Here is a 13,393-nt window from a genome sequence, read left to right as displayed (position 1 = left end):
CTCATTCCTGCCTGCTTTTCAGGTATTTGTTCCCTGCTCCTTCGTGCTGCCATAGCACTGTGGCCACGTACCTGGCTACACGTCAGGAGCGAAGGGCATTTTTTATCTGTTCTGTTCTCTATGGTGCCGCCCCAGCCTGTGTCTGCTCACGTGAGAACGACTGAGCTTCGAACAAATCATCAATCGCTTTTCTGGTATTAATTATCTATTTACTGACCCATTGCCCCCGCTGGATTATGACCTTCAAGGACGGTGTTGTACTTACCTAAGTGACCCCAGCACCTAGCCCAAGGCCAGGCATAGAGTAAGGGCTCAACACCTTTTTGTTAAATGAGTGAATGGAAGCGGCCCACTACCTCTTAGCAGTGCTTCGTCTTCTCCGTTGCTCCTCTTGTCTCCTCTGACACCAAGGAGCCACTACGGAGCAGGTTAGAGGAGGTTAGGTAGCACATGGTTTCCTGTGAGCCGGACCACCAGCTCTGCCACTTTCTGGAAGCCGGTGGGTCCCTGGATGTGGGAGAAGCCAGGAGTGTTTGCCTGTGCCTTGTGAAGGTAGGGTCAAGACGGCAATTAGATTGAGGAGGTTCTCCTGGGTAACTCGGACAACGGGCTGTTTAAAAAGATGGGAGCCGGAGCTGGACAGAGAGAGCCTGAGCGTTCTTCTCACGGAGGGAAGCCTGGGCGTGAAATGTGCTAGGGACTGGCTCCGAGGCTGGGGCTGGACTGCCCTGGGAGGGTCGGGGAAGGGGGCTGAGAAAGCCGGGATTGCCTCCCGGTGTCCAAGCCCGGAACTGCAGCAGGGTCCAGGAGAGAGGGGCTTGTGTTCAGCAGGGCCCGCCCAGCACCCGGCTCTTCTCCCGCCGCGACTTGCAGGCCCCGGAACAAGCAGAGGGCTCCCCTGGAGAGGGGATTAGGCCTTGGCCCCGCCCTCCCTCACTCCTCACCTCCTCCCAGCGGCCGGCCGGGCGACGTTCCTGCGCGAGGAAACATCGGCGTCTGAGAACCCGGAAGTTACGTTATAGGCGCGCGTCCTGGGGGCGGGAGTCAGCTGAGCTCCTCGGGCGAGGTTGGGATCACCTGAGAGTGGTCGAAGGGAGCCGGTGTTTTTTTAGGCGCGGGAGTTGGGTGCTGAATTGAGCCCCCTTCAAGGGGGGGAGGGCTCTCTGGTCTTCTCGCTCTATAAGGCGAGAGCGAGAAGATCCATAGGATTTTAAAGAGGAGTAGCCGAATTACCAGGATCTGTCAGATCCAGATCGAAGCTGGGGAGTCGCAGCTTCCCATCTGGGGAGACGGGGATCCCTGTGGGGAGCCCTGTTGTAATCTCTGGGCCTGGGACGGAGGACCCAGCGGCCGGGCACCATGGCGTCTATCTTGGATGAATATGAGGACTCCCTGTCCCGCTCGGCCGTCTTGCAGCCCGGCTGCCCCAGCGTGGGCATCCCCCATTCGGGTAAGGAAAGTGAGGGCGCCGCTGCACCTCTCAGCTTTCCTGGCATCTGCAGGAGAGGGGCGGGGAGGGCGGCTCCAAGAGCTTGGGTTAACCTCCCTGGTCTTGCAGTAGGGATCTAGGCCCTAGATTCTCCTCAGGCTCTAATCTAGCGGGTGGATGGTCAAAGTTTGAAAGAGCAGCAAGAGCAGCCGCGTGATCTAGGCCCTGCCACTAGGGTCCTTATAAGAGGGAACTGGGACTCAGATAAGGAAGTGACTTGCTTAGAGGGCTGCAGATGGGAAAACTGAGAATAGGCTCCAGACCCGTTGCGGAGGTGAGAGGAAGAGAGTGGGTGAAGAATCTGGTGAAAGAGAAATGTTGTAGGGGAAGGAGCATGGTCCTAGAGGGAACTTTGTCACTGAACACGGAAAAATGAAGTATTTTAGGCTATCGTTAAGGCTCCATGCAGCTGGGCAATGAGGGGATATTTTTGTGGAAAGTAGTACAGAATTGGCAGAGGGGTCTGAAGTGCTGGAATATTTTATGCAGTGGTGAAGGAATGAGAGTTAAAGGCTAGACAGGAAGCACCAGCAGTTTGTTAACCAACTGACTGGAACTGTCCCCCAAGAACCCCTCTGCCCTCATTCTTCTAAAGACTCACTGAGACCATTACTGCATGGATCGAGGAGAGAGAGTGGAACTAGACCACTTTAGTTGAGCTGGGATTGCTGGGCCAAAGGCTGATAAGGAGAACACCTAACCCTTTGCTGCCCCCCCACCCCACCCCTGTTACCACTGGGAGCAGGTACATCATGCAACCCAAGGGTTCAAAGAATCAACCCCTCACTGTTGTCAGAAGTGTGGGAAGAGCCCAGAACCCCTAACATGGCCTAGGACTAATGGTGATTTGCAAACTGTTTGATATATTGCTATTAAAATGTTGGCTAACAAGGTCCTGGGGTAGGAGTATGTTGGGAAGGTGGAAAGGAGCACACTTTTGTTGCCTTTCCTTGCCCTTCCTTGCTCTGTTCCACAGCTAAGCTTTGCTTCACTCCTCACCTAGGGTATGTGAATGCCCAGCTAGAGAAGGAAGCGCCCATCTTCTCGAAGCAGCGCATTGACTTTACCCCTTCCGAGTGTATCACCAGTCTTGTCGTTTCCTGCAATCAGCTCTGCATGAGCCTGGGCAAGGATACACTACTTCGGTAAGTGAGGATCTAGAAGGTTTAGGACTGGGGACTGAATTGGTGGTATTTGGGGACTATTGACTGACTAGGCCCTTCTTCCACTCTGGGCAGGTGAAAAGGTGGATTTGGAATTGTCAGGAAATATCTTATCCCTTCCCAAGGACAACCAGTTTAATGTAGTAGTGAAGAATCAGGTAGACCTGGATTCAGATCACAGCTGTCTCACTTACCAGTGATGGAATCTTTTTTTTTTTTTTTTGGCCATGACCTTGGCATGCAGAAGTTCTTGGGCCAGGGACTGAACCTGAGGCACAGCAGCAACAAGGCCAAATCCCCAACCGCTAGGCCCCTGGGGAACCCCCAGTGATGGAATCTTGAACAAGACACCCATGTCCCTTCATCTGTTAAAGATAGGACTAACCCACAAGTTAGTCACATAGATCAGGGGAACCATCTAGAGTCTTGAAATGAATCCGCTGAAATGGAAATAATATATCTCAATAAAACTGGAAGTAAATAAATAAATGCATAAGTAAATGAAAATAATGTGACAAAGGTGACAGAAGAATTAACTGGGATAACCATCTGGGGTGAAACAGAGATAAACCTCTGTATCACAAAAAATGAATTCTAAGTGGAATAATTGTTTAAATGTAAAAAATAGTTTGAATGTTAAAAGAACATTTAGTAAATTTCTCTGTTCTTGGGCTGAAGGGAGACCTTCTTAAAGCTAGAAAGTCCAGAATCCACAAGGGAAAAGGTAGCTATATTTAACTATGTAGTAATTGCTGTTATGACAGAATAAAAACAAAAAAGCATATGAAGAGGTCAGGACAAAAGACAGTGGGAAAATAATGTTTTTCCACATATGACTAAGGAGTTACATCTCTGTTCCTTAAAAAGCCCTTACAAATTAATAAGAAAAAGTTCACTTGGAAAGGGAGGGCAAACAATATAAACAAGCAGTTCACAGAATAGGAACACTGGGAAGTTCCCATTGTGGTTCAATGGAAACAAACCTGACAAGTGTCCATGAGGATGCAGGTACAATCCCTGGCCCCACTCAGTGGGTTGAGGATCCAGCTTTGCTGTGAGCTGTGGTGTGGGTTCCAGACACAGCTTGGATCTGGCATAGCTGTGGCTGTAGCTCCGATTCAACCCCTACCCTGGGAACTTCCATATGCCACACCTATAGCCCTAAAAAAAAAAGAGGAACACCACATTTCCAGTAATCAGCTGAAAATATTTTCAACCTTTAGGAAATGCAAATAAAAATAGCAGTAAGGGAGTTTCCTTGTGTAGCTGGTTAAGGACATGGCGCTGTCACTACTGCAGCTCAGGTTGCTGCTGTGGCTTGAGTTTGATCCCAGGCCTGGGAATTTCCACATGCCATGGGTTTGGCCATAAAGAAAAAAAATAACAGTAAGATACCTTTTCCTGGTTTAACCTATTGGATTAGCAATAATTTAAAACCAGTAATATGTAGTACTGGTGAAGATACACAAAGATGGATTCTCAGACATTGCCAGTAAGAGTATAAATTGCCACCATCTTTTGGAAAAGTAATCTGGCAGTGTCTGGGAAACTTTAAAATATCTATTACTTTGACCCAGCAATCCCACTTTGGGGAATACATAACCACAGAAAGAAAAGTATCAGTTTGCAAAGGTATAGGTTACAAGGATGTTGGTTGCAGCAGTATTTGTGGTAGGAGAAACTGGACCCAAGCTTAATGCCTATCAGTAGGAAAATGATTAAGTTATGCTTCATAAAAGGGAATATTATGCATTTATTAAAACAATGAGTTTGTTGGCCCAATGGAATATTCATGAAATATCATTAAGAAAAGCAAGTTATAAATTAATATGTATACACACATATGTACAATATGAAGACATTTTGTAAAAACAGTGGCAGCGAAATGACTTTATTTATATTATAAACATGGAGATAACTGTTAACATCAGTTTTCTCTGTTGGGAATAAGAGGGGTTTGGGAAGAAAATCTTTTCTTTTTTTTTGTCTTTTGTCTTTTTTGTTGTTGCTATTTCTTGGGCCGCTTCTGCGGCATATGGAGGATCCCAGGCTAGGAGTCCAATTGGAGCTGTAGCCACCGGCCTACGCCAGAGCCACAGCAACGCGGGATCCGAGCCGCGTCTGCGACCTACACCACAGCTCACGGCAACGCCGGATCGTTAACCCACTGAGCAAGGGCAGGGACCGAACCCACAACCTCATGGTTCCTAGTCGGATTCATTAACCACTGCGCCACGACGGGAACTCCAGAAAATCTTTTTAACTTTTCTTCATACACCTTTGCATTGATTCTTTAGTTAGAATGAACATACAATTTGCAAAGAATTTAATAAGGGAAATATCTTAAATAGCAAGTAATCTTAAAGGAGTACCCCTCAAGATTACTGTGAAGATTAATTGAGATCATAGTAGCTCAAGCTCTTGGTGTGGTCCTTGATATTCGGAAGGTGCTCAGTAACCATTAGCTACTATTTGTTACTCCCTTTTTACCCCAGCATTCCGAGATACCTCTGCCCATCTTCCTAGATGCATTGGCGGTACGTTGAGCAGAAGGAAAAGACTTCTGCTTAGTAGCTTCTCAAAATGAAGTGGGATTCTCAGAGCTGAGAGTTCTTAAGGAGGACCCCATATGTGTTTCAATACCCTGGGATTGTATTCAGAATTTTATGTGTCTATTTAGATTTCAGGGAAGAAAGGCTATGCCTTTCATCAGATTATAAAAAGGTCTTTGATTTTAAAAAAGGATCTGCCCTCCCCTGGAGTGATGCTATGACTCTTGTCCCGACAGCATTGACTTAGGCAAAGCAAATGAACCCAACCACATGGAGCTGGGGCGCAAGGATGATGCCAAAGTTCACAAGATGTTCCTGGACCATACTGGTAAGCGGTGGTAGAGTTCCAGGGTGGGGGTAGGGGTGGTACTGAGGGTAGGTCACTGTCTGGGTGGGTGGGACCTGAGGATGGTACTGGCAAGGAGGAGGCCAAGGGTGGGAATGGCTGCATCTTCTAGGGTGCCACGCTCTCCCCTACTCCAGGCTCTCACCTGCTGATTGCTCTGAGCAGCACAGAGGTCCTCTACGTGAACCGTAATGGACAGAAGGTTCGGCCCTTGGCCCGTTGGAAGGGGCAGCTGGTGGAGAGTGTAGGTTGGAACAAGGCCCTGGGCACCGAGAGCAGCACAGGCCCCATCCTGGTCGGCACCGCCCAAGGCCAGATCTTCGAAGCAGAGCTCTCCGCCAGTGAGGGTGGGCTTTTTGGCCCTGCCCCGGATCTTTACTTCCGTCCACTGTACGTGCTAAATGAAGAAGGGGGCCCAGCACCTGTGTGCTCCCTGGAGGCCGAGCGGGGCCCTGAAGGGCGGGGCTTTGTGATCGCCACCACCAGGCAGCGCCTCTTCCAGTTCATAGGCCGAGCGTCAGAGGGAGCTGAGGCTCAGGGCTTCTCTGGGCTCTTTGCTGCCTATGCTGACCACCCCCCTCCATTCCGTGAGTTCCCCAGCAGTCTGGGCTACAGCGAGTTGGCCTTCTACACCCCCAAGTTACGCTCGGCGCCCCGGGCCTTTGCCTGGATGATGGGGGATGGCGTGTTGTATGGATCGTTGGACTGCGGGCGGCCTGACTCCCTGCTGAGCGAGGAACGGGTCTGGGAGTACCCAGAGGGGGTGGGTCCTGGCGGCAGCCCACCCCTGGCCATCGTCCTGACCCAGTTCCACTTCCTCCTGCTGCTGGCAGACCGCGTGGAGGCGGTGTGCACGCTGACGGGCCAGGTGGTGCTGCGGGACCACTTCCTGGAGAAGTTTGGGCCACTGAGGCACATGGTGAAGGACTCCTCCACGGGCCACCTGTGGGCCCACACCGAGCGGGCTGTCTTCCGCTACCACGTACAGAGGGAGGCCCGGGATGTCTGGCGCACCTACCTGGACATGAACCGCTTCGACCTGGCCAAGGAGTATTGTCGAGAGCGGCCTGACTGCCTGGACACAGTCCTGGCCCGGGAGGCCGACTTCTGCTTTCGCCAACGTCGTTACCTGGAGAGCGCACGCTGCTATGCCCTGACCCAGAGCTACTTTGAGGAGATTGCCCTCAAGTTCTTGGAGGCCCGGCAGGAGGAGGCTCTGGCCGAGTTCCTGCAGCGAAAACTGGCCAGTCTCAAGCCGGCTGAGCGCACCCAGGCCACGCTGCTTACCACCTGGCTGACAGAGCTCTACCTGAGCCGGCTTGGGGCCCTGCAGGGTGACCCCGAGGCTCTGAACCTCTACCGGGAAACCCGGGAGCGCTTCCGTGCCTTCCTCAGCAGCCCCCGCCACAAGGAGTGGCTCTTCGCCAGCCGGGCCTCCATCCACGAGCTGCTTGCCAGCCATGGGGACACGGAGCACATGGTGTACTTTGCTGTGATCATGCAGGACTATGAGCGCGTGGTGGCGTACCACTGCCAGCATGAGGCCTATGAAGAGGCACTGGCCGTGCTGGCCCGCCACCGTGACCCCCAGCTCTTCTACAAGTTCTCGCCCATCCTCATCCGTCACATCCCTCGCCAGCTGGTGGACGCTTGGATTGAGCTGGGCAGTCGGCTGGATGCCCGGCAGCTCATCCCTGCCCTAGTGAACTATAGCCAGGGTGGCGAGGCCCAGCAGGTGAGCCAGGCCATCCGCTACATGGAGTTCTGCGTGAATGTGCTGGGCGAGACTGAGCAGGCCATTCACAATTACCTGCTGTCACTCTATGCCCGAGGCCAGCCAGCCTCGCTGCTGGCCTACCTGGAGCAGGCCGGGACTAGCCCGCACCGGGTGCATTACGACCTCAAGTATGCATTGCGGCTCTGCGCTGAGCATGGCCACCACCGCGCTTGTGTCCACGTCTATAAGGTCCTGGAGCTGTATGAAGAGGCTGTGGACCTGGCCCTGCAGGTGAGCCAATGAACTTTGCTTGACTCCATCCAGGAGTGGGGCCTGAGAGCAGTAGCTTCAGATGCTGAAGGGTTGCGGGGAGGGGGGGTGTGCTGTGGCTAGGGGGTGCTGGCTTCCCTCACCAGGAGGTGGCACAGTATAGAGGTCGAGAACATGGGCTCAGAAGTCAGGATTTGAATTATGAATTATCACCTACTTAGGAGCATATGAAGTGCTATTTAAAATGCGAATTCCGGGAGTTCCCGTCATGGCGCAGTGGTTAACAAATCCGACTAGGAACCATGAAGTTGCGGGTTCGGTCCCTGCCCTTGCTCAGTGGGTTAACGATCCGGCGTTGCCGTGAGCTGTGGTGTAGGTTGCAGACGCGGCTCGGATCCCGCGTTGCTGTGGCTCTGGCGTAGGCCGGTGGCTACAGCTCTGATTGGACCCCTAGCCTTGGAAACTCCACATGCCGCGGGAGCGGCCCAAGAAATAGCAAAAAGACAAAAAAATAAAAAATAAAATAAAATGCGAATTCCGGAGTTCCTGTCATGGTGCAGTGGAAACGAATCCGACTAGGAACCGTGAGGTTGAAGGTTCGATCCCTAGCCTCGCTCAGTGGGTTAAGGATCCGGCATTGCCATGGGCTATGGTGTAGGTCACAGATGCGGCTTGGATCTGGCGTTGCTGTAGCATAGGCCGGCAGCTACAGCTCCAATTGGATCCCTAGCCTGGGAACCTTCATGTGCCACGGGTACGGCCCTAATAAGACAAAAAGACAAAATAAAATAAAATAAAATGTGAATTCCTGGGAGTTCCTATTCTGGCTTAGTGGGTTAGGAACCTGATTAGTATCCATGAAGATGCAGGTTTGGTCCTCGGCCTCGCTCAGTGGGTTAAGGATCTGGTGTTACTGTGAGCTATGGTATAGGTTGCAGATGCTGCTTGGATCCCTTCTTGATGTCGCTGCGGTGTAGGCTGGCATCTGTAGCTCTGATTCGACCCCTAGCCTGGAAACTTACACATGCCACGAGTGCAGCCCTAAAATGCAAAATTAAAATAAAATGTGAATTCCTGGTCTGAAGACGGGACTCAGTGAATCAGAATGTCTGTGGGTAGGGCACCCCAAATCTGTATTTTGGATATGTTCCCCAGGTGATTTTTTTTTCTTTGTCTTTTTAGGGCCGCACCTGAGGCAAATGGAGGTTCCCAGGCTAGGGGTTGAATCGGAGCTGTAGCCGCTGGCCTATGCCACAGCCACAGCAACACAGGATCCGAGCCGCATCTGCGACCTACACCACAGCTCACCGCAATGCTGGATTCTTAACCCACTGAGCGAGCCTAGGGATCATACCTGCGTCCTCATGGATGCTAGTCAGATTCTTTTCCACTGAGCCACAACAGGAACTCCCCAGGTGATCTTTAAATTGACTAAAGTTGCAGGCCCACCCTCATAAGTAGCGTTTGCAAAACTGATGGAGCAGGTCCATTACTGAGACAGGTTCCTTCCCAGCCCCCAGAAGCCCCACCTTGCTTGCTGCCAGGAATGCTGGTTATCCTCCTTGGGGCTCTTCCCAAAGCACCTGTCTTTCCCATAGGCTCTGTCTTGGGTGGAGAGGGGGGCTTGACCCTAACACTCAGTCTCCCCACAGGTGGACGTGGACCTAGCCAAGCAGTGTGCTGACCTGCCCGAGGAAGACGAGGAGCTGCGCAAGAAACTGTGGCTGAAGATTGCCCGGCACGTAGTGCAGGAGGAGGAAGATGTGCAGACAGCCATGGCCTGCCTGGCCAGCTGCCCCCTGCTCAAGATTGAGGACGTGCTGCCTTTCTTCCCAGACTTCGTCACCATCGACCACTTCAAAGAAGCCATCTGCAGCTCACTCAAGGCCTACAACTACCACATCCAAGAGCTGCAGCAGGAGATGGAAGAGGCCACAGCCAGCGCCCAGCGCATCCGGAGAGATCTGCAGGAGCTGCGGGGCCGCTACGGCACTGTGGAGCCCCAGGACAAATGTGCCACCTGCGACTTCCCCTTGCTTAACCGCCCTTTTTACCTCTTCCTCTGTGGCCACATGTTCCACGCTGACTGCCTGCTGCAGGCCGTGCGGCCTGGCCTGCCAGCCTACAAGCAGGCCCGGCTAGAGGAGCTGCAGCGGAAGCTGGGGGCTGTTCCGCCCCCCTCCAAGGGCTCTGCCCGGGCTAAGGAGGCTGAGGCAGGGGCGGCTGCCTCCGGCCCCAGCCGGGAACAGCTCAAGGCCGACCTGGATGAACTGGTGGCTGCTGAGTGTGTGTACTGTGGGGAGCTGATGATCCGCTCTATTGACCGGCCCTTTATTGACCCCCAGTGCTATGAGGAGGAGCACCTCAGTTGGTTGTAGGCAGGCATCAGGCGGGCCAGCCATCGGGGGCTGTTCCTTCTTGGGAGGGCCACAGCGTCTGTGCTTGGTCTCCTGGAGACTGCTGGGCAGGGACTGTGGTGCTGGGAGTAGATCACAGCTATTGCCCTCAAGGTGTCAGCTCTGAGTGCATTCTGCCAGCTGCCCATGCTCTTCCTCACGGCTGCCTTAGAGCTGATGTTTTGCCATGCTGTCCGCCTGCTTCCTAATAGAGAGCCTTAGCTTGGAGAAGTCAGAATTCTAATGCATTACCATCCCACTGCATCTAACAGCTCTTTTTTCCCTTTTACTCCCTGCATATATCCTGTTCACCTTCTGTAACACTAACTACTGTTCTTCCTTTTCACTCTGTGGCTCTTCTTCCTCAGAAAAGCCCTCTCTACTGTCTGCCCCTAGGTCCCTCTAAGTCCTGGGCATTGGGTGGGGGGAAGGTGGCACTGCTGGTGAGAATGCTCTTGTGCATACCATCTGGGGCTCCAGTGTGAGGGGTGCCCTGGGGTAGAGGGCCTCACAGAAGACAGTAGAAGATGTTGATGGGGGTGGAGAGCATTAAACTGTCTGCACTGCACTGGTGGCTCTGTGTTGATGCTGGGCTCAGTAGCCTGGGAGTGGGCCTCTCTCCAGGAAGGGCTGGGGTGCCACAGGGCGGCCACCAGGACCCTGCATGCTTTCAAGCTGTGGCCCTCATTCCTTCTCGTGGAGATGTGATGGGACAGTTTTGCTCTTTTCTCCTTGCTTCTTGGTCCTCCACTCCATCCTTTCTGACTCGAGGCTTCAGTTGGGAATCCAGGCCTGCCCTCCTAAGTCTCAGAGGGGGAACTGTTCTTCCCTTTGGCCAGCAGGTGGTGCTGCTCCCCACAGAACCCTTCACACTCAGGCAGCTGGGGGCGCTGATTTCTCAAGTCACTTTCTCTAGTTCCTTGATCTGTTCCCACCTTAGTTGTCCCAAGAGTTTTCTTGAACCTCCACTGCCTGACCATTAATCTAAGCCCCTCATTCCTCCTCCCTCCCACGGGCCCTTACGCATGCTAGATTTTGCTCGCCTCTCTTTTGCCAGCCTGAATCCCTGCTTTCCAACTCCTGCACAGTTTTGATGCTGCCCTACCTACCACTGGCATTTAACCATAATGTTGAGGTCCAGCATGGAGGTGAGACTGCCGGTACTGCCATCCATGGCATTTGGCAGAAATGTTTTCTTCCCACTGAACTCCTGTGACCTGCCCCTCTCCCCCCCCAGCTTACACTTCTTTAGCTGTAGCTAGAGGCTAAGCCCTAGGGAGACGTGGAGCAGGGCCTTCCTGTGACATCGGCTGAGCACCCTTTGCTCCATGGACTGGTGTTCACAGTCCACTGCCCAGCTTAATGGGTGTGGCCTATCAGGCACCCAGACTGAAACAAAATAACAAGTGAGTGTTCTTGGAATCAGACTGAGGTCTCTTGTCCCTGCAGCCTAATCCTCTTCCAAGACTTTTTACTTCCGTAGTCCTGGGAGAATCTTCCCCTGCTGATTCTTCCCCAGCCACTAGAACAGCAGGGTCTCTTTGTGGCCTTTGCCAAGGGAGAGGGCCTCAAGCTGCCCATTTTTGATGAGCCTCGGACTCATCTTCCCCCAGAAGCAAAAGTGGGAGCAAATGGGGGATAGAGTCCCACTGGGTGGGTGGAGGGCATCCTAATCCTGTTCCCTTTCCCCTGTTCCAGGAGGATCTGGAGGGCTCCTGGTCCCTTCCTCTCCCCATGCCTAGTAGAGGGCTCAAGGTTCTGTTCCCCACTGTCAGTACTGGGTATAAACCTTGGCCCACCACCGGGTTGGTTACTGGCTTAGAACAGCTTGGGGCCTCTGTCTTTGCACATAATGGGTGCCTAATACTTGTTAGTTAAACAAACACTGCCCTACTTCTCCCTCCCCCAAAGGACTTGGCTAAGACAGCCTGGGACACCCCTGCCCCTTCTGTCTTCTCTTAAGCCTGCCCATCTGGTCCTAGGCCGCTTCCTCTTTCCTGGAAAAAAGCCCCAAGCTTCTCTGGTGCTGACAGAATGGGGTTCCGTTGAGTCAGGGCAACGGGAAGCTACAGCTCTTAGATCCCTGGAAACCAAGCAAGGCCCGGTGTCGAGGGGAGAGAGAAGGTCCTCAGGGCCTTGGCCCTAAGCCTGGGGGAGGGCCAGGAGGGGTGGGGTGGGGGAGCAGCTGCGTGGGCAGGGGCCAAGATGAATGAGCTGCTCCTGGAGCGGTCACTGGAAATAGGAGGAGTGGCCACAGGCAGTGACGCTGGGATCAGGGCAGGAGGCCTGTAAACAAGGAAGCCACCTGGGGGAGATGCAGGGCGGCCACTGGTCCTGGGGAGCAGGTGCTTCCTGTGGCCCGCCCTTGAGAGGGCCCTGGGGGGCCGCCTGGCCGAGTCGGCAGCAGCCACTAGGGGGCGCTGTCTACTGACTTCCCAAACCCACCCGCTCCATTCCCCTGCGCCAGGGGGAGTGGCCCCCGGAGGGTGTGCCTGCCCTTCTCCTGTCCCGAGGGCACCGACCCTGGCTCAGAGCCTGGTCAGCCTTAGTGTAAGCCCATTCACTCTGGGACCACCAACTCCGGCAGTTCCTGCACTACCCCCTCCCGTCCTGCCTGTGCCCCGGGGAGGCCGGGTGCAACGACCCCATTGGTTGGAAGGGGCTCTGAGGCCACCAGGCTCCAGGCGTCCCTTGGCGCTGCTCCCCTTGGCGCCAGGGAAACAAAAGGTTAGGGGGCCCAGAGGGAGTTATCTGGCCCCACCACTACGGGGGAGAGCGGGGTGGGGGGGACAAGAGGGGCAGTCCTCCTCCCCACTCCCCCAGCTCTGCAGATTCTTCGAGACACTTTCACAGGCGGAAATTCCCAGAGGTCAGAGGAGGGAAACGGTTAATTCCTTTTATTCAATGGGTCCCCCCTACACGCCTCCCCCCAACTTCCTCCCTCCACTTCCCGCCCCCCCTTGTGTGAACAGGAAGTGGAGAGGAAAAGGTTCTGAGCAGAGCAGCTGGGAGCAGGAGGCAGGGAGCGGGCAGCAGGCTTGGTGCCAGCCCTGCCCCTCATGGTTACTTGTCGGAGAGCCATACCCACTGTGGCTTGGGAAAGAACCTGCAGCCCCGTTGGTGTGTGGCAGCAGAGCCAGGAAACAGCCTTGTGTCGGAGCCCCTTCCCTCAGCCTGCTTCCAGGTCAGAGGCTGTAGCCCTGAGGGTGCAAAGCGTCCTCTGCCCAAGACCCAGCTGTCCTTGCCACTGCAGCCCCACCCCCACTGCAGGCTGGGCATCCCTAGGCTGGCGGGCAGCTCTTCAGGCAGCCATCAGTCCTGGCACTGGCTCCAGCCACTCAGCCCCTTGGCCCTGCCAGTTCTTTGAAGCTCATGCAGCGCTTCCTGTTTGGGGCAGGCGATGCCAGGGCCCCTCCCCCACCATTGTTCTGTAGAGACCATAGGTCCATCTGTTGCCCCA

The 13,393-nt window shown here is 54.0% G+C and overlaps 1 protein-coding gene across 2 annotated transcripts; it reads left to right on the top strand.

The window, feature by feature from the left end:
• Nucleotides 1–869: 869 nt before the first annotated feature.
• Nucleotides 870–11,387, top strand: VPS18 (VPS18 core subunit of CORVET and HOPS complexes). Of its 2 annotated transcripts, XM_047766680.1 has the most exons (5): nt 870–1,450; nt 2,493–2,634; nt 5,441–5,532; nt 5,688–7,558; nt 9,190–11,387. In XM_047766680.1, the coding sequence occupies exons 1-5, from the start codon at nt 1,360–1,362 to the stop codon at nt 9,913–9,915; spliced, it is 2,922 nt and encodes a 973-aa protein (XP_047622636.1). In that variant the 5' UTR covers nt 870–1,359; the 3' UTR covers nt 9,916–11,387. The 2 variants fall into 2 exon arrangements, with proteins under 2 accessions (XP_047622636.1, XP_047622637.1); XM_047766681.1 differs by lacking the exons at nt 870–1,450; nt 2,493–2,634 and having other exon boundaries at nt 5,663–7,558.
• Nucleotides 11,388–13,393: the final 2,006 nt, after the last annotated feature.

Source organism: Phacochoerus africanus, chromosome 2 (genome assembly GCF_016906955.1).
Source record: "Phacochoerus africanus isolate WHEZ1 chromosome 2, ROS_Pafr_v1, whole genome shotgun sequence".
Taxonomy (NCBI): Eukaryota; Metazoa; Chordata; class Mammalia; order Artiodactyla; family Suidae; genus Phacochoerus; species Phacochoerus africanus.
Note: the sequence above shows the minus strand (reverse complement) of the source record. Positions and strands in the feature narration are given on the sequence as shown.

Bases quoted from the DNA above. Each gene is read 5' to 3' on its own strand.
- VPS18 (XM_047766680.1), top strand. From the start codon at position 1,360: ATGGCGTCTATCTTGGATGAATATGAGGACTCCCTGTCCCGCTCGGCC. The intron at 5,533-5,687 runs GTAAGCGGTGGT...CCCCTACTCCAG, and splicing joins GATGTTCCTGGACCATACTG to GCTCTCACCTGCTGATTGCT. The intron at 7,559-9,189 runs GTGAGCCAATGA...GTCTCCCCACAG, and splicing joins CTGTGGACCTGGCCCTGCAG to GTGGACGTGGACCTAGCCAA.